General features: G+C 43.7%; 2 protein-coding genes across 2 annotated transcripts in view; one reads left to right on the forward strand and one right to left on the reverse strand.

Moving 5' to 3' along the window:
• The first annotated feature begins 276 nt into the window (after nt 1-276).
• HEATR9 (HEAT repeat containing 9) lies at nt 277-11,461 on the forward strand. The gene is made up of 15 exons (XM_004685027.1): nt 277-364; nt 1,453-1,499; nt 2,711-2,901; nt 3,184-3,310; nt 3,509-3,565; nt 3,755-3,811; nt 4,387-4,444; nt 4,776-4,918; nt 7,852-8,031; nt 8,415-8,507; nt 8,612-8,731; nt 9,786-9,859; nt 10,334-10,385; nt 10,764-10,850; nt 11,078-11,461. Exons 1-15 carry the CDS (start codon nt 277-279, stop codon nt 11,459-11,461), a joined length of 1,758 nt encoding a protein of 585 aa, XP_004685084.1.
• A 5,824-nt stretch (nt 11,462-17,285) lies between these two features.
• Nucleotides 17,286-19,149, reverse strand: part of TAF15 (TAF15 RNA polymerase II, TATA box binding protein (TBP)-associated factor, 68kDa) — a 29,068-nt gene continuing 27,204 nt past the window's right edge. The window contains exons 14-15 of the mRNA XM_012726067.1: nt 18,858-19,149; nt 17,286-17,612 (exon numbers count right to left, since the gene is read on the reverse strand). Of these exons, the coding sequence (XP_012581521.1) occupies nt 17,573-17,612; nt 18,858-19,149 (332 nt within the window). The 3' untranslated portion in view covers nt 17,286-17,572. The remainder of the gene's footprint in view (nt 17,613-18,857) is intronic.

Consider the following 19,149-nt stretch of genomic DNA (forward strand, 5'->3'; position numbering starts at 1 on the left):
CACATGAGGAGACTGAAGCTCACAGAGGTAAAGTGACTAACTCAAGATCACAGTTTAGTAGATGCTGGGGCTGGGACACAAGAATGTAACTGGAGTATTCTATTTACCTAGGAGACCTGGTTGCTCAGGGCTTGGAAGCTTCTACCTATAGAAGCTCAGACCACTCACTGGTCACTCTTATCTACAGACAGGTCAACTGAGCTGTTCTTCCACTCCAACAGCCCTATATTCTCCCCAACCCAGATATCCTACAGTCTTTGCAGAAGAAGGAGGAGGATGGCCTGTGATAACCTAGCCAATGTCCTTGACATCTACAAGTCAATGGTCAACTACCCATGGCTGAAATATCCAAAAAGAAGCCAAGGTGAGGCTGGAATGGATAGGAAAGGAGTCAGAGGCAACTACCATTGCTAAGGAAAACTACAGGGTTCCCACTCTAGAGGAGGGGTCTGGGTGAGTTTAGCAAAACCATGAGCAGGGTCTAGGCAGGCCCTTGGACACTGCAGTGGCTCTCCATGGCCTTCAAGGCAAGTCTCCAGCACCCTCTAAAGTGGGATATAGGTACATTTCCCTGCTGCTGCTCCCTCACCTGCACCTGGTTCTTTACCCCAACTAGCACACCCCCACTCTGCATAAGTTGTTCCCTGTGCCCAGTGTTCCTCCCCCTTACTATCCAGCTAACTCCTCCTTGGAGTGAAGATGGTTTATATAGCATCTCCTCTGGGAAGACGTCCCTGATCCACCCAGCCAGCTAGGTGTCCCTTACCTGTATCGCCTATGCCTCTACCTTCACATTTATTTCCCTTTGCTAATCACTAATAAGTAGTTCTGTGTTTCTTAAAGTGTGCTGCCAGGACCAGCAGCATCACTGATTTATCAGAAATGACAGTTTTCAGACCCCTCCCCAGATTTCCTGAATCAATTCTCTGGGTATCTGTCCAGAAATGTGTTTTACCAAGCTCTCCAGGTGATTCCAGTGCCCACCCAAATTTCAGAAACACTGAATGAGACCAATGGCTTTTTTTTTTATTATTAGTTACACATTAGAATCCCCCTAGGAGCTTTCTAAAAGATCTTGGCCTGGTTCTCAGAGAATTGGACTCTATTCTGTGTCTTAGTCTTCCCCCCAGATAAGTAGTTCTAAAATGCAGTGAAGGCTGAGAACTCTGTTGGGCCAGTGTTTCTCAAATCTTATTAAATGAAGGCCCTGGTGGTTCCAGGGTAGAGCCTGAGAACTGCATTTCTGAGAAGCTTTGAGGCTATGGCAATGTTGCTATTCCACAGACATTTGAACAGCAAGTTACCAGAAACAGTTAGCCTTTAAGGACAGGAATTGTTTTATTTACTTCCCTGGTGCCTGGTACTAGTGTTTACTAAATGCTGAGTACATGAATACCTGAATGGATGACTCTTCATCTCACCTTTGCAACTGCTGTCTCATTTATACCACAGAGTTCAAAAAAGTCATGACTTATGTTCAACTGCCCCAGTCCTACAAGGTAAGCTCAATAACTTTTGCCACCCTGGGAGCTTTGCTGAAATAGGCATTTTCCTAGCCCACTAAGATCAGCTCACAAAACCCTGACACTAAACACTGGTGCTGCCACTAGTTCCGTGACCTTGGACAAGTGACTTTCCCCTCGCCAAGCCTTGGGAGCTTTCTGGGTCATAGGCCAACTCCTGCCCAACTCTCCTTGTAAAGTTATCCTAAGATGTTATCTGGGCTATGCAGGTAGTGCTTAAGATTTTTTATTAGTTAACACAGGCAGGGATCCTCAGAGTTGTCAGATAAATACAGATGCCCAATTAAATTTGAATTTCAGGTAAACAATGAATAATGTGTTTTTGTATAAATATCTAAAAAATTACATTCATTACCTGAAATCCAAATATACTGGATGTCCTATTTTTCATTTGTGTTTCTTAATAATTCTGACCACCCCATTATTGTGAGTCGATGATCTGATCTCTGAAATCATGACAGTCACCTGACAACTCTTACAATGATCTTCTCAGTTACAAATTGGCACTATCTGAAGCCCTCCTTTCTTGTTGCCCAGAGAGATCTCTTGTAAAGACAGAAAGACTTGAGAAGAGAAAGCAATGAATCCTAGCCATAACCTCAGAGAAGGCAGCTGACCCACCCAAAACTCTCCACTACAATCAGAGTTACAGTTTCACAGTTTTTTAAGAGAGCAATCACTTGAACAGTCTGTCTTTCCAACTAAATTGTTAAGTTCTATTAGGTCAGAGGTGGTAGTGCATCCTCAACACCAGGAGAGTGTTTGGCTCATAGTGGGTGCTCATTTAAATAGTTACTGAATTCCTCAGTGAATGAGCAACAGCCCATCTTCCTCCTCCTTTATTTCCTTCACCTTTTCTTCTACTGGCCAAGATGATCTTTTCAAAGTGCTTGCAGATCCTCAACTAACCAAACTGCACTCAATCAATTTACACATCACCAATGGCTTCACAATCTATACCTCATTTGCTCTTCACAACCTTGGGAGGGGACAGAACAAGGATCTCAGCTTCCTCTTGGTGGGGTGACATAACTTGCCCAAGTCACACAGTGGGCTATGTGTTTGCTGTGACTCCAGCCCAGCTGAGGCTGAAGGACACATCTCTTACCCAGTCCCCACTCTCCCTGGCCCTTTTCCCAGTTAAGGAATATTTCTTTCATGACTGCTCTGCCACTCATACCCCACAGATGCCAATGGAAGAGTTTCCCCCAAAGCCAGAGTGCTGGAGGCCACACCCAAACAAGACCAACTCAGTCCCTTACTGTTATCACAATAAACCAGAGATCTATACACACTGGCACACCCTGTATGATCCACAATGGGAACAACAGGAACGGGAGCCCCAGAAGATGTTGCGGAAAATGAGAGACCACTCTAGGTATGCTTTGCCCTCCCTATTTGTTACACCCTCTACAGCTTGTAGGAAAGGAAGAAGGATGGAGTGGGGCAGGGAGTGGACATGTCAGTTCACAGACCCAGAGAGGTCCCCAGAGCTAAAGGAGGCACAGCGAGGGTGGCTAGCAGTGAGCCCTCATGTGTTTTCCTCTGGTCCCATCACTGAGCTGGGTTGAGGACCAGAGGCAGAGGATGGCTCATGGCATCAGGACAGATGGAATAAGGGGACCACAACTGCCTGTGTAATTTCTAATTTCTCACACAGATACTCCAAAGAGGATTCCTCTACCTATAAATTCTATCTCCCCATAAGCAAGTTGGCTATAAAACCACAGATGGGACCCAAACCCTTGGATCCTATCGAAGACTCCCTAAAGTGGCAAAGAGTAAAGGTCAGGGACCAGGGTGGGAGGAAGAATAGGGAGATTTCCTCCCTGTGGGACCCCTTACCTTGGGCTCACACCATCTTTTCCCTCAGTCCCTGCCTATAAAATGGGAGAGGAGGAAGAAAAATGTGGATTGGATGAGCCCTTCAGTTTGCATCTCTCTATTTATCCCTTGTTTTCCTTCCGCTTTTCTTGCATGGGCAGGAACTCGCAAAACAACTGAGTTCTCCCAGAGAGGATGAGCAGTGCTATGCAGCACAGGTGAGGAGTGGAAAGCGTGAGGCCTGGTCATAGGTAGGAGCTGGCTGAGCTGGAGGGCAAAAAGATGTTTTCAGTGAAGGTAGGGATGGGGGGATATTCCAAAGCTAAACTCAAGCTGCCTCTAGAAGGTAGTGGCTCTTGGGGTAGTACTCACTCTTCCCTTTCCTCTCTCAACTCCTGTTCCTGCAGGCTCTGGGGTGCCTGGGCATCAGCGACAAATATGTCATGGAGGCACTAGGGAAAGTGGTGAGTATGGGGCTGCCTGAAGATCAGGAGAGGAGAAACAGAGTCTGAGTTGTGAAGAGCCTGGGCACACGGGCACAGGCTGGGTTCACTAGGTACAAGGACCATGAAGAGCTAGTGAGGAGACAGCCCCTGTCTCAGGAGCCCTTGTCTCTTTCAAGGGGTGGCTTGATCCAAAAGATGAGGAAGGATAAAACACTGGACTGAAAAGTCATTCTGTTTTTTTATTGAATCCATAAATATATGCCAGTTTATGGTGGGGCATGCATTCTGATCTATAATTTCATTTAAATTTTACAATGCTAGGAACAGGTAGTAGTAGCTGCAATTTCCTCATGAGAAAATGGAAACTATGGGAAGTCAAGTGACTTGCCCAAGGCCATGTGACTACTAGAGAACAGAAAGGGATTTGAACAAAAGCCTAATAATGCACAAGCTACTATACTACTTGGAGCACACACAGGGATTCTCTATGCTTCCGTTTCCTTTTCCATAAAATGAAAAAGTTAAACTGAGTTCATTCTTAAGCTCTGACATTCATGCTATGGCATGCCTCTACCACCTGCCTCTTAAATCAGGCCCAAACCGGTCCAGAGAGAGTGAAGTATGAGGCCTGCCGAACCCTGGCCATCCTGGGTGAGTAGTCATCTCCCTGGGTGAGGTGTCAGGAGAGGGGAGGAAGGGAGTGGTATGCACCCACTGTAGCTGAGCATTTGGGAACTATTCCAAGTACTTTTGGGCAAAGTAGAGAAAGTGGGGTGAAAGGAAGCAGAGGTAGGAGAGGGAAAGGAAGGACTCTGGGACTTGTGGTTATGCTCAGCAAGCTGTTCTGGTGTCCTGGGAGGAAGGCAATACCTGTGGACCTAGTACTTGGAACTCCACTTCTGGGAACAGTGGAGTCAAACAGATCCTGGCAGAGGGAGCAGTCCTGAGGCTCTGTCCTGACCTAAGGATTCTCTCTGTCCAGGCTGCCTGAATAAGCATGTGGTCCAGATTCTCATCCAGCAGCTCAAGGGGAGCAATGAGGAGCAAAGACTGGATACTCTGAAAGGACTACGACAGGGTCTGAACATCCAGTCTACTATCTCCAAAGATAAGGTGACTGGGAAGGTAGTCAGTAATTGGGACAAAGTAGGACAAAGTCATTAACAGTTCTGGCTGGGGGTTAGGTCAGGGACAAGGGAGCCAAACTCCCAGCTTTTATGGGGGACACCATTATCTTTGTACAGTTCCCTATGGAATAACTTTCCTAAACAGAAGCATATGATGTAGCCACTCACTAGACACACAACCTCTGAAAAGTCAACTTTTAGAAGCACAATTTATCCATCTCTAAGACAGATGGATAAATTGCTATGAGTACTTATCTCACAGTATTGTTGAGAAAATTAAATGAGATCATGTATGCAAAGCACCTTGATCAATTCCTGTGGTCTTTACAGGATTAAACATCATTATAATTACCATCCCTAAAATAAAGTTCTGGTAAGAGGGGACAGGCACTACATTTTTTTCTGCTTTAGGATCATCTTACTATGACCCCATCACTGTTCCATGTGAAAGACAATTCACCATTCACCCATGTATTCAACAATTATAAACATCAGTCATGTGCCAGGCACTATCCTAGGTCTTTAGAATATGTCACTAAACCAAGTAGGGAAAGATTTTTGTTCTTGTAGTTTACATCCTACTCATCAAGAAGGAGAAATTTGTAGGTAGAACAAATATGGAAGTAACATAAGAAGTCCAGTTTTGGACAAGTTATGTTTGATGTCTATTGGCACTCCAAAGGAGACAGCAAGTAGATGGTTATACAATTTGGAGTCTAGAAATCTGAACTAGAGATAGAAATTTATGAGTTGTCAGCATATAAATACCATTTAATGTCATTCTGCTGAAGATCACTAAGAGCTAAAAATCAAACCGTGGGACACCCCAGTGTTAACAAGTTAGGAAGAGAAGGCAGAACCAGTAAATACTGAGAGGTAGAAAGTAGGAAGACAACCAAGAGTGTGGTATTCAGAGAACTAGTGAATAAGTATACTCAAGAAAAGAAATCCACTGTATCAAATAATAAAAGGACCAAGAAAAGATGAGCTGACTTAGCAATGTGGGAATAACTGATTGTCTTAACAAGAGCTGTTGTGTTGGGTGGTATAAGTAAAGTCTTACCTGGGTATGTTTAAGAGAAAATGGAAGAAATTAAAGATGGCAAGAATGAACAACTTACAAGTTTTCTTGGATAGGGCTGTAGTTGGCACCAGCTATGTATTCTAGAAAAAAGAAAAATAGCAGCATGTTTCTATGCTAAGGGACAATGATCCACTGATAGAAAAATAATTTTGAAGGCACTGGGAAAAGTTGTGCAGCAATGTCCTTGAGAAGGTGAGAGGGAGTGAGATGTAAGACACAAATGGAAAGACAGGCTTAGCAAGAAGGTCACAGTCCACTGTAACAAGCAGAAAAAAAGAACTTGTGGTGTCAACAGTTGGATAGAAGTGGAGGGAGGTTGTCTCTGGAACTTCTTTTCCAGTTGCTTTTATTTGATCACTGAAGTAGAAAGCACAGTCATTAGCTGACAGTAAGAATAGAAGTTACTGCTGCACTGTTGGTGGGAATGTTAACTAGTACAACCACTGTGGAAAACTGAAGGTTTCCCAAGCTGCTAAAAACAGAGCTTCCATATGATCCAGCAATCCCACTCCTAGGTATCAACCCAAAAGACACAAAAACAATGATTCAAAAAGACACCTACAACCCTATGTTCAACCCTATGCTTTATTTATAATAGGAAAGACATTGAATCATCCCAATGCCCAAAAGTAGATGACTGGATTAAAAAGATGTGATGCATATACACAATGGACTATTACTCGGCAATCAAAAAGATGAATACATGCCTTTTGCAGCAACATGGATGGAGCTGGAAGGGATCATGCTTAGTGAAATAAGCCAGATAGAAAAGTGAAAATACCAGATGGTTTTACTCATAGCAGGAGTATAAAGGACCAGGGGAGAAAATAATAATAATAGTGAACAACTATATCCCATTTTATGGGGGTGGAATAGGGAATGGGATAAAAAATTGGGCAGGGGGAAGTACACTGGACTATGGTGATGGTACATGGGTGATTTGGTGATGGGAAGCCCTCAGGGATTACAACTGAGATAGAAAAATTCACAAAATCATGTCAAAATAAACTATTATATTAAAAAAAAAGAAAAAGAAAAAATGTACAAAATGATGTAAAAATAAACTGTTATAAAATTAAAAAATAAATAAATAAAATAAAAGGAATAGAAGAGCTAGAGCTTCCAGACAGGGAGGGTGTGAACTAGGAGGATGGGAGAACTACCCAGGGAAAAATATCTTCAAGAGTCTACATGAGGTTTGTGTTCACAGACTAAGGAAGATCAGTTAACATGACTGATGTGTTTTTCTCCAGGAAGTTTAGGAGAGCATAATACATTGAAGCAAGAGAAGTGGGAAGTTGGATGAGGCAGGGAAGGAATTACAGCAGGACTCTGGGACTTAAACTGGGTATAAAGAAGAGGATGAGGACAGTAAAAAGGAATAAAAAGGAACTTAGTGGATTGCTAGTCTTTGTGGATGATTGTTAGTCCTTGCGGACTAATGATTGTAGAGTCCAACAATTGTTGGCATCAGGAAGTGAGATAGGTGATGATGAATTGGATCCTTGAAAGGGGGATAGCAGCAAAGATGCAATTATGAGTAATAATAGTGTCTAGCCGAGTGGAGGACAGGTTATTGGAGAAGAGGGATGAATCAATGACCTATCTATTTTTTTCTCAACACTCGCACAAGTGTTTAAGACAGTTAACAGTGACTCATCCATAAGATAAATTCAGAGAAATGAGGGGATATGACGTAGAAGCAGAGTTGAGGGGAACCAGGTGAAATAATCTGATGACCAGAGATTTGAGGGAGGGAGGTATAAAAGCAATCAAAATAATTGCCCTTTGAACTTAGCTAAACACGTAATTCCCTCCACCCATTTCATCTGTCTCCCTCTCAAAAGATTCAAGTTGGCGATGAAGGGAAGTTGGTGGCTGTGCTGCAAATGCTGATCAAGAAGTCACTGAGTGAAGCAGCCGTGGAGGCAGCCCTGTGCCTGGGTTTCCTGAGGCCCTGCAGCAGCATGGCACAAGAGTTCTTACTGCAGTGCCTGTGCCAAAAGCCCAAGACCCAGCAGATGAAGGTGAGAGGGAGAGGAGGCTGGGTTCCCTGCAGAGCACTAGGGCAAGAGACTAGTGCTGGCTTCATGGGGCCTGAACCCTGTCATGCTCATCCCAGAGAAAAGGAGTTTTGTAAGGGAGCACTGCGGACTCCTCTTTGTTTGTGAATATGTATATGTGTGAATATGGGGTTCTACGAACATGTAAGTGTACACCCATCTATGTATATTTTTTGTGTGGTTGTTCATCTATGTGTGTGCACATATGTGCACATGTGAACTTGGGCACCACTCAAGAGGCCAAGGAGAAAATTCCCCACAAGTTCTAGCCTCAGCCCTCACATTGGCCTGGCCATCCAGGTGCCTCTCAGACCTGAATACCCCACCACACCCTGCTGCCCCCACAGGCCCTTAGGATGCTGGTCAAGATGATGCACGTGCACTCTGCCATAGTCATCAGAGCCATCTTAGACCAGCTGTGCGATTCCAGAGTCCTTGAGGTAAGTCCTAGGGCTGCTTTGTTTCCTGCCTTCACAGAATCAGAGCAGGGTAGGGGATCAGGAAGGAAGCCTGCCTGTCATGACTCCCCTGTGCCTGTCCTCAGCACCGCTTTGAAGCCACCCAGATGCTCAGGACCATTGGACTGGAGCAGATCCAGGCAGAGGGGCTGGAAGTCCTCACTTTTGATCTACTCAGGAAGAGGATCTACAACGAACCCTTCCTGGTAAGTGAGATCAAAGCTGTGAAGCCCAGGCAGCCAAATGTGCTTCTTCTCCCTCCTCTCAAGCCCTCCCCTGGCTGGGTTCCCACCAGGCTGGTCCCCAAGGTATCACATTCACCCTAACCCACTCCCTGTTCCCCTTAGTACATATAGCCCATGCTTTCAAATCATGTGCCTTTGCTCAAACAGTTCTCTCAGCATCCCTCCCCAGTCATCCCTCCCTCACTCTACAAGGTGAAAAAAATTGACTTGTGCTCTCTCCTGGTACTGGCAACTCTTTCTTCCGCCTATTCAAGCACTACTGCTCCTCCAAGACCAGTCTAGACACCACCTACTGTGGGTAGCATTCCCAAGTCACCGAGAGTATCAGCTTGGATTTCCTGTGTTCCCTTGCTTTTCTTTGTTACAGCTTACTACAAAGCCAGTCACAGAACTTGGTCTTTTCTGAAGTGTCAATCAGATCGAGTCTGACCTCTGCATAAAACTTGCCAGTAGCCTCCACTGTCCCCAGGATGGCTTACATTGCCATCCCCACCCAAGGACTGCTCACCTTTCTAGCTCCATCTCTCACCACTCTCCCAGGAGCCACACACCTATCACACTTAGGACAACTCCGTCCTGATTCCTATCTGCTGTTCCACACAATGCCCCGCTAGCACCTGCACATCTCTGTTTCCTTCCTCTCTGTGCCCTCTTGTGTCTCCAGGTTTTGTACTTGCTCTCCGCTCAGGCTAGAAAATCAGCCCTCCCCACCCCTCAGTCTAGTTAAATCTGGTTCACCCTTGCAATTTCAGCAGAGGCATTATCTTCCCCCAAAATCTTGCTGGCACCCAGACTGAGTCAGGAGATACCCACCCCTCACCCCCCACAGTGCACCGTACACTTAATTTGGTTTTGACACTTGAGTGTATCTGCTCGCGCACTTAGTGCCCACCAGCCCATGAGCTCTCACAGCAAAGATCATACGCAGTTCAAAGTACACATCAAACACCAGATTGTAAAGCACTTAAGAGTACACCCTGCAGTCCTCTCTGTTGTCTACTTGGTCCCTCTTCAGGCTATGAGGCAGGCTGTGGCGGAAACTTTGGAAGAGCTCAAGATGAAGCCGATGTTGCTCAACTTAGTAGAGGCGTGAGTGGCTTGAACTGGGGGCTGCCACGGCTAAATCCTAGGCTGTGGGAAGGGGGTAGAGATTGAAGCAAGCTGAGCACCTGATGCCAGTTCATAGCTCTCACCTGCCCATGCCCCTGGCTAAGTCATTCCATGGCCCTAGGGCTTTTCTTTCTCTATTAAAAGGGGCTAATACCTACCACTTAGAGTTGCTATAAAGCTTGAGTTAAGATGAGGATATGAAAGGAACTTGTAAAAGGTAGTTTTGAACAGATGTGAGTCTTGCTCAGGTCCTAGAGTACCTCGTGGCAAACTCTAGTACCACCTTCCTCCTCCTAGCCCCTTTCCTGACCAAAGAAACAAGAGGGGTAAATTAATGAAATTAGCATCACTCAACAGCAGTTATGTTCAAACCATCCTGGGCTGTAAGAAGTAACAAGAAGCCTTCCTCCCCTCTCCCTCAATTGGACAACACACTCACTCTCTTCTACACAGGCAACTGATGGACTCAAAGGCCAGCATACGCCTGGAAGCAGTCATTTCATTGGTAAGGCCAGCTCTGCTTCTCTGACCAGATGGGTTGTGGGCAGGGGCAGAAGGCAGCTGGAAGTTACTGGGGGAAGAAAGGGCTGAACTATCTGGGGATGCTGTTTGCTTATTTTCAAATTCTAATCCTATCAAGTTTTCTTCCAAATGGGATAAGGAACAGGAGAGCTGGGTATGGAGAACATGGCTTAAATGTTACAGAAAATGTCTCAAGTTTTCCTGGTGAATAGTGTGTACTGGGGCCCAATGCTCCAGATACCTCAGCAGGGGAGTCGTATCTCCCTCTCCCTTCAGGGACAGGAGGTCATCACAGGATAGAAAAGAGCACATATAGGACATCACCCTAGAGTTGGCTACTTAGGCACTCTCACTCTGCCAGGGTGTCCTGGGGATTCGCAGCTCACAAATGTTCCACTTGCTCCTGGACATGTTAGATGTGGAAAAGAACCAGCTTGTGAAGAAGAGTGTAAGGCATTCCTGCCCAACTCCTCCTCGGGACCCTCTGCCATCTCTCCCACCCATCCTCAATACTTGTTCTTCATCAGGAGGGAGGAGGAACTTTTAGGTGGTGCTCCTAGATTCATTCCTTGGGCCACAGTGGCCTGTGGCCCAAGCCCTCCCTCCCTGGGGAGCCCCTCCCCTCTCAAGCTTAGTCTGAAGTAAGTCAGTGATGGGCCTTTTCTTTCAATGCAGCTACAAGAAACATTAATTCTTTTGACCTCAACTGATCCCTGGGTCCAAAACAAGCTGAAGAACAAGATTTTCTTTGTACATGAGGAACCTAAGAGCAAAAAGAGCACAATGCCTACAAGGTTCCGGAAAGAGCCTGAGAGCCCAGAAGACTTAAATATCCAAGACTTTAAGCTTGCACAGCTGAACCCCTTGTTTATTACAAAGTCTAGCACTGTAGCAGACCAACAGAGAAAACTGGCTGCCCAGAAGGGGTCTGTCTTCTACCTCAACTCTGCCTTACCATCCTGTTTATCTAACTCACTAAAACACAAGTCTCGAGCCACAGGGCCCTGGGGACCAGCAATCAGGAAACAGCTCCAGGCCCTTTCTAAAGCCTCCAAATAGTTCTGTTCTGTGGGTTTAGCCCCCTTTCTCTCCCTGGGGCTCTCTCCTCTCAGGCACCACTGGAAAAACAATCTGTAATTATCTCCTGCAAATAAATACTATTCTACCTAACACTGCTGTGCTTTTCATCAGAGGCTGTACTGAAAGACAGGCCTCCATACTCCCGGCTGAGTATTCCTTCTACTCAGCTACAGACCCTTTTCATGATGGGAAGAGAGGACAGGATTAAAGCTACTCTGCATAGCCAATCCGCCTTCCTAGATCAAACCCAGCATTTGATAACAAAACTAGAGTTGAACTGTCCAGACAGGATTGCTGAGGAGGAAATCCTGGAAAGCTTGGCCCATTTCTTCCTACTAACTTCCCTCCACTCCTGTACTACCCCATATTCCCTCCCGCCCCTGCCTTCTTTGTTATCAGAAGACAGTAACCCACTATCCTCTGTGCTGTCTATTCTACTACACCTGCTGTTTACCTATTACTGGAGTCATATACTTTGACATGCTCTATTACGCTCCAAACTGCTTCAGTTTCTTTCATTTTTACTGAAGATTTTGGTGTCCCTTTGCCAATAGGACCTGCGACAGCAAACAAGCTACATCCCCCATCAAAAAGAAAAAGTCCTGACTTTGGAACCAGACAAGTTTAAATTCTAATCCTGGAGTCCATACTTACTTGATCATTGAGTCTGGGCAAGTTAACTTAGTCTTTCCAACTGTTTCCTCACCTAGAAAATGAAGAGAATAATGCATACTATTTCAGAGTTCCTATGAAGATGAAACAATAAAGTCTAAGATGAACTTCTTTTCGCCTCTCTGGTGTTATCATGTGTACTTGTAATCACCAGATTTAAAAAGTCCTACCATTCCCCCTTACTTCTCTACAACCTTACAGGTATGATTTAATGGGAGTTCAAGTTATTTCCATCAAGCAGAGAAAAGCCAAAAATAATGCTCCCATGCACTTCCCATACTCAGATTGGGGACTGAGGAAGAGAGTCATCAGGTGGAATTATCTCAACTTCCTGCCACCTCGCCTACAAGGATCTTTGCATAAAGTAGTTGAGAGCACAGGCTTAACGCCAGATGCTTGGGTTAGAATCCTGGCTCTACCAGTTAATACAGACATGATTTTTGGCAAGTTGCTTCACCTCTCACTGCCTGTTTCATTGTACCCTTTGTAAAGCCCCTTACCAATGGCAATCAAAATTATTCACATCACTCATCTGTGAGATGTTCCCTGTACCTCCTTGACTCAGAACTGAGAAATGAGTCAACATATATAGCTTATTAACAGTGCCTCACATATGGCTATTTCTTTCTGTTAATATCAGCATCTGTACCTATTCTTACCTCCAATTACAATGAAAGAAGTATTCTCCTCTTGTAAGGCAAGAGGAGAATCAGTATTTTGGAAACTATTCCTTCAAAGAATTTGAACATCAATTATCTTCATTTTCTTCCACGTAATGTACAAACATGCTCTTCTCACCAACCTAACAAATAACCTCTCACAAATCCTTCTCCCTGTTAAGATGCCTCTTCTTCCCTCATCATAACTGTCATCACCCTACTTCATAATCAAGATTCTTAGTTACCCACACTACTTGTCTCCCTCCAGTTCTCCAATTCCTGTAACTCATTGTCACACCTCAATTTGGGATCAGAATTCAATTCTTTAACAAGGATGCTTCGGCTAAAGTTGTGGTTTTCAGCAAGGTTGAATTTGTTCCCCCAAGTGACATTTAGTATTGTCAGGAGACATTTTACACACCAGGGGGTTGCTACTGGCATCTAGTGGCAGAAGCCAGAGATGCTGCTAAATACCCTCAACAGGTTATCCAAACATTAGTACCCAAGCTGAAAAACTTGTCCTTGTCCCTGTATTTGTATAGATAATTTACAACCTCCAATACTGCCAAATATAATGATTATTTTCTGTCCTTTAAGAGTTGGCCTGACTTGAGCCCTAGACATCACTAGCTTTCCCTCCTTAGAGGTTCCACCAACTCATCGCTGGCCCATTCCCAGTTTGTTCAGGATTCTCTTATCTTTAAATCATCAGTATTTATCGGGGTTCTTCCCTAGACCCTTCTTTCTCTACACATCACCTCCCAAAATCATTTATAATCAACTTTTTTTTTTTAAATGCCCAGGTCTCTCTCAGACTTCATTATCACAGTGTAGCCCAGACATCCCTGTGTTCAAGCCACTCTACCTAATTCTAGTCCACAGCTAGAAAGGAAAGCACTAGTCATAATCATATCCATTTCTTATCACTTTAATTACCAGCTCAATGCTAATGGTATCTCAAATCTATAATAGATTCATTCATTTAGTCAACATTGAGACACACTCATTGCCAGACAGGGTTGAAGACACCAAGGGCAGAACAGTGAGCAGTCAAGGGTTCCCAGTCTCCTGGAGCTTATATTTTAATGTAGGAGAAATTAACATCCACAATAAGATCATTTAGTAGTGCCAAGAACATTGAAAACATTATAATGGGAGGAAAAGATGGTAAGTGACATGAGAGTGACAGATAAGAGGCAATATTTCAGACAGGAAGGCCTGGGAAGATCTGGGAGACAGGGAAGCAAGAGGAATATGACCAAAAGCTGTAATGTTCAGTTATGTGTTTACCTAAGGGAAGAGAATCCTATGTGAAACATAGATACTGAAGTGGAAACATAATGGAGTACCATCAATAATTATAAGCAAAATTGGACCCTCCCTTGTGGCGCAAGGGGTTAAGTCATGGCACTATGAAGCTGTCTGCAGCCACTGCAGCAAGTTTGATCCCAGCCAGGGAGGTGACCCACATGGCACAGCAGACCTCCCCTGTCCTGCTCATGTTTCCCCTCAGCAGTGTTTCAGTAGATCTGCCTGTTCTGCTCCCCACTGTCTCGTGAAGACTTTCAACCTCCTCCCTGCACCTCTGGCCTGCACCCCAGCTTTTGTATGCATAAATCTTTTTTAAAAAACAAAAAATAATTATGACCAACGTGAATGAAGCAAGTATAGACAAAAGTTACACAATGGGTTTAGAGGTAAACAGAGTCCAGATCCTATAGGGCTTTGTAAGCCAGGGTAAGGAATGTATATTCTACATGCAGTCACTAAATGGGTTTTCAAAAAGAATGGCATACAGGCCCATTTATATCTTACAGTATCATATGGCTGCTATGTCAAGGTTTTAGAGGAACAAGATTATATAAGCAGATCTATTAACAGGATATTGCAATTGCCCAAGAGTTCATACCAAATCTGTAACCAAGAATATAAAGATGGTTTCAGAATCCATTTTGGGGGTTAGAATAAAAAGGATTAAGAAAAATTAAGTGTTAAGTCCTAAATTTTTAATTTGAATGTTGAAGAAAGACATTTAAGATTTATTTATGCATACAGAAATGGGGTACAGGCCAGGTCTGTTGGGGGTGAGAGGATTTACCAGAATGGGGAGCATAACAGGAGGATCATTGAAATAAGCTGCTGAGGGGACCAGTGGGTGAGTCAGGAGAGCTCTGGAGTACAGGCCCGAGTTAGGGGTGGGGTTGAGAGGACTCATCAGAGACAGAGGGGGGAACAGAACAGGCAAACAGACTGAAATACAATGGCTGAGGGGAGCAGCAGGTGGGTCAGGTTTGCCAGGTCATATGGGTCACCTCCCTGGATGGGGATAGAACTCGTGCTGCAGTGGCTGCTATAATTTCATAGTGCTGTGCTTTAACCCATTGCACCACTAGGGAGGGTCCTGATGAAGATTATTTACTGAGGTGAAGACTAGGTAGGGACAAACTGATTAGGATGGGGAGACTGAAAAGTTCTGTTCACGTAGTACATCCACGTGGATGTGCTGACTAGGTCAGGCAGACAGCTAGATATAATCCAGGTCAGGGGAGAGTGTGCAGGGCTAGAGACATAAATTTGGTAGTCATCACTAAATTTAAAGCCACAGCGTGAGAGAATGGTGATGGGAAATGTAAACCGGTACAATCATTTTGAAAAGTGATCTAGATTTACTTTCAAAATTCCCTCTGACACAGCATCCTCATTCTCTATCCAAATACTATCACCACAAAACTTTATGTACCACAAAAAGTTTATTGCAGCATTATTTACAAAAGCTAGGACAAAAAACAACCAGAGTTCCCTCTACCTACTAGGAGACTGTACATCCACATAATGGAATACTAACTCAGCCATAAAGAAAGATGAAATGGAAACAAAATGGAAGGAATTAAGAGGAATATGTATAAAAAAGCAAGTCAGAACGATAAAGACAAATAGTGGACACTGATGCAGCAGACAATTCGACAAAGCATATAAAATACTAGCGAACACTAATAGTTTCTGAAGCAGGAGGGAGAGGGGAGGGAAAAAGTGGTGTAAGGGTGATGGTAGAAAATAAAAGCCATAACCTGAGTTTGCCCAAGTTGTGCAGAAACAGAAGGGGAATCAGGGAAAAAACCTGAGAAACTTCCAACATGTAAAGATCAAGTAGAGATGGCAATAGAGAAGGAAGAAAATTAAGCAAGCACAGTGCTGAATGCCACTGTTCAGAAGGGCAGATCTGCACCTCCAGCTGCCTGCTTGGAAGTCTCCCAAGTGCTCCAACGAAACACACCCCAAAACTGAATTCAACCCCCACATATTTTTCCTGTGTTTCTTCTTTCCCTAGTGTTTGCTATTTCAGTGAACAGAGCCCTTCTACCCAAATGCCTAGGGAAAAAACTTGAGTCTTTCCTCTATACTACTTCTGATATCCAGTCAGATTTCCTTCCTCCTTTCTAAGCTACATTTCGTTGTTGCCTCCTCTCTCTGTCACTCTTTGAGCTCATGCCAATACCACCTCTCGCTTGGCTTACCATTCTGTCTCAGTTCAGCCTCTCCACACAGCAGTCACAAAGTCATCTTTCCATTGATGCCATGGTCAGATTGCTCCCGTTTTTCTTTTTATAACTCCCTACTTGAAGGCAGGAAAAAAATGAAATACAAGGACCTATACAGAGTTTTTTTCACCTCTTCAGCCTAATCTTTTGCATGCCCTTCCTTGAACTCCTCTATCCTGTGACAATGTGCTACATAAAATTCTCAAGTGCAGAGCCTAATCTTCACTCTTTGCCTTCATTTCTGATTTACTTGTTCATGTCTTTAATTTTCCTATGGAAATACCATTTCCTGATCCCAGTCTCTACATGGCCAATTACTTGTCTACTTTCAAGCCTTCCCATACCCAAATGGTTAGAGACCTTTGAATCAGTCCTCAAAGCACCTGGTATTTATTCTTATTGGAGCACTTATGAGACTACATATTGTCTACCTGCCTGATGGGCAACATACATCTGGTGGTGTCTTGCCCTTAATAAAGGCAGGGAAAATAGTCCTTGACTGAATACCAAGTAACATGCATGTACACTGGTTTCATAATGTTGACTGGTTGAACAGTTCTTCCTTCTCCCTAATCCTTTGATTCCTATATTCCACCATCTAGAATGATCCTGAACTGTACACTGAAGCCAAAATGACTTTGTCAAAAATCACCTGGCTAGCTTATATCAAAATTCCCAGCCTTATTTCCCCACATGCCAAATTCTGATCCAGTAGACCTAGGGTGAGGTATAGGAAGTTGTATTTTGACAACCTCCTGAGGTGATTTTGACACGTAGTCTTTTTTGAAAACTGCTAAACAGAAGAGTTCAATTTATATTATTAAAAGTAACGTTTTAATTAATGAAACAGACTTCATTTCTTAAATTCTTCAAGGTTAGAGTCTGCTGTAGATGAGTCCTGAGTGTGATATACAATGCACTAATGTACAGAAGTCCACAAAACAAGCAGCCTTTATTGCAGTATTACAAAACACTTTCCATTTTGGCAATATTTTACAACGCACTTAGCTTCAAGGGTTGGGAAGAAGGTTGGAAACTAAAGGGGAAATTTCAGTGGACATTTCTAAAAGAAAAACTGTCCCGGCCCTCCCACCCAAATAAAAATCCAAATGTCACTTAATTTCACTACCCAAGAAGAGGCCACGAGGAAAGCAGCAGGCAAAACTCTGGCAATTTCACTATGGATCATGTCAGAGACAAAGGAACATTCAAAACAGTCATCAGTATGGTCGGTTGCGCTGATCATTTCTGTAGTCGTTTCTAGGAATAAAAAATAAAGAGCCAGACTAAATTCTAGTTTTCCACCAAGATGGAGCATAAGACTACTACTTCAAAGTGCTGGTGACTACATCAGCTCTATAATTTCTATACGAATGACACCACTTCTCTTAGAATGTATTTAATAAATGTCTATTTTATCAATTTTAAGACACACAAAGTTCACAAAAACTTTGCTATCATTAACTCTCAAAAATTTCCCATCCAGAGTTAAGAACTCTAAACCACTGTGGTATGTCAGGAGGTGATTGTGCTAAATGCAGCCCTCTATGAAGAGGACAGGCACAGTGGAATAAGCACCAAACACTTTCATACAAGAATTCTGTATATGCCATTTATTATGTGACCTTGGAAAAATTAATCAACATTTCCTAGTTTGTGAAATGGGAAGTACATCTACCTCATAGGGTTGACAAGACAACAACTAAAGTATGTAAAGATACCTTCATAGGATTTGCTATGCAGAATTGTTCAGTAGATGATAAATTCTAAGAGTTAACAATTTCAGAGTACTTACTATGGGCCAGCAACAGTTATAATCTAATTCAGCTCTACAAAGGAGGTATTGTTTTTCAGATGGGCATTCTGACGTTCTAAAGGGCTAAGGAACTTACCTAATGTCACACAGCTTGTTAGTAGTGAAGCTAGAATTTGAAACCAGTGTGTCTTCAAACTCTGTACTCTATATTAATTTTTGCTACCCTATATTACTCTGACATCTACTATAGTAACTGAAGTTACACTACATCATTGCTTAGTCAATTTTTTCCACCTCTATAATATTCGCAATACAACACATTCCCTTGAGTACTGTCAGTGATTTTCATCTGGAAAAGGTATTACCAAATCTCCAGAGAAAAAACCAGAGGGTAGCACATGTGATTTCAAAAAGAAAATCCTTATGAAACATGTGCCCCCCCCACTTAGATTAAGAACCCCTTATTTACATACAGCTTCAAATTCTCAATCTCGATTATCTTCAGAAATGAGGCAGAATAAACAAACGCACACTTGTACAAACCAATTCAGGAATGACAATTTCCATAACAAAATAAATTTCACAAGCTGCTAAGCAGGAAACTAAATGAATCGCCATCCTGTGACTGCTACCAGTGGGAAAATTCAAGTTCAAAAAAAACCTGAACACTAATTAGAAAATATGACAAAAAAACAGACCCTAAAAACCTAGGAGCAGTAACATGTTAGTAAGTACATTCTAATACTCACCTTCCTCCCATTTTGCCTCCATAGCCTCCTCGGTCTCCTCCATATCCCCCACCTCGGTCTCCTCCATAGCCACCACCACTCCTATCTCCCCCGTAGCCTCCACTTCGATCTCCACCGTAGCCGCTGCCACCACCACGGTCTCCTCCATAGCCCCCCCCACTTCTGTCTCCTCCGTAGCCACCACGGTCTCCTCCGTAGCCGCCGCGGTCTCCTCCGTAGCCGCCGCGGTCTCCACCGTAGCCGCCGCGGTCTCCACCGTAGCCGCCGCGGTCTCCACCGTAGCCGCCGCGGT

This window comes from Condylura cristata, unplaced genomic scaffold, assembly GCF_000260355.1.
Source record: "Condylura cristata isolate star-nosed mole 26May11 unplaced genomic scaffold, ConCri1.0 scaffold00017, whole genome shotgun sequence".
In the NCBI taxonomy this organism is placed as follows: domain Eukaryota; kingdom Metazoa; phylum Chordata; class Mammalia; order Eulipotyphla; family Talpidae; genus Condylura; species Condylura cristata.

Coding starts and splice junctions, on each gene's coding strand:
- HEATR9 (XM_004685027.1), top strand. CDS start 277: ATGGCCTGTGATAACCTAGCCAATGTCCTTGACATCTACAAGTCAATG. Junction 365..1,452: donor ATATCCAAAAAGAAGCCAAG/GTGAGGCTGGAA, acceptor TTTATACCACAG/AGTTCAAAAAAGTCATGACT. Junction 1,500..2,710: donor AACTGCCCCAGTCCTACAAG/GTAAGCTCAATA, acceptor CATACCCCACAG/ATGCCAATGGAAGAGTTTCC.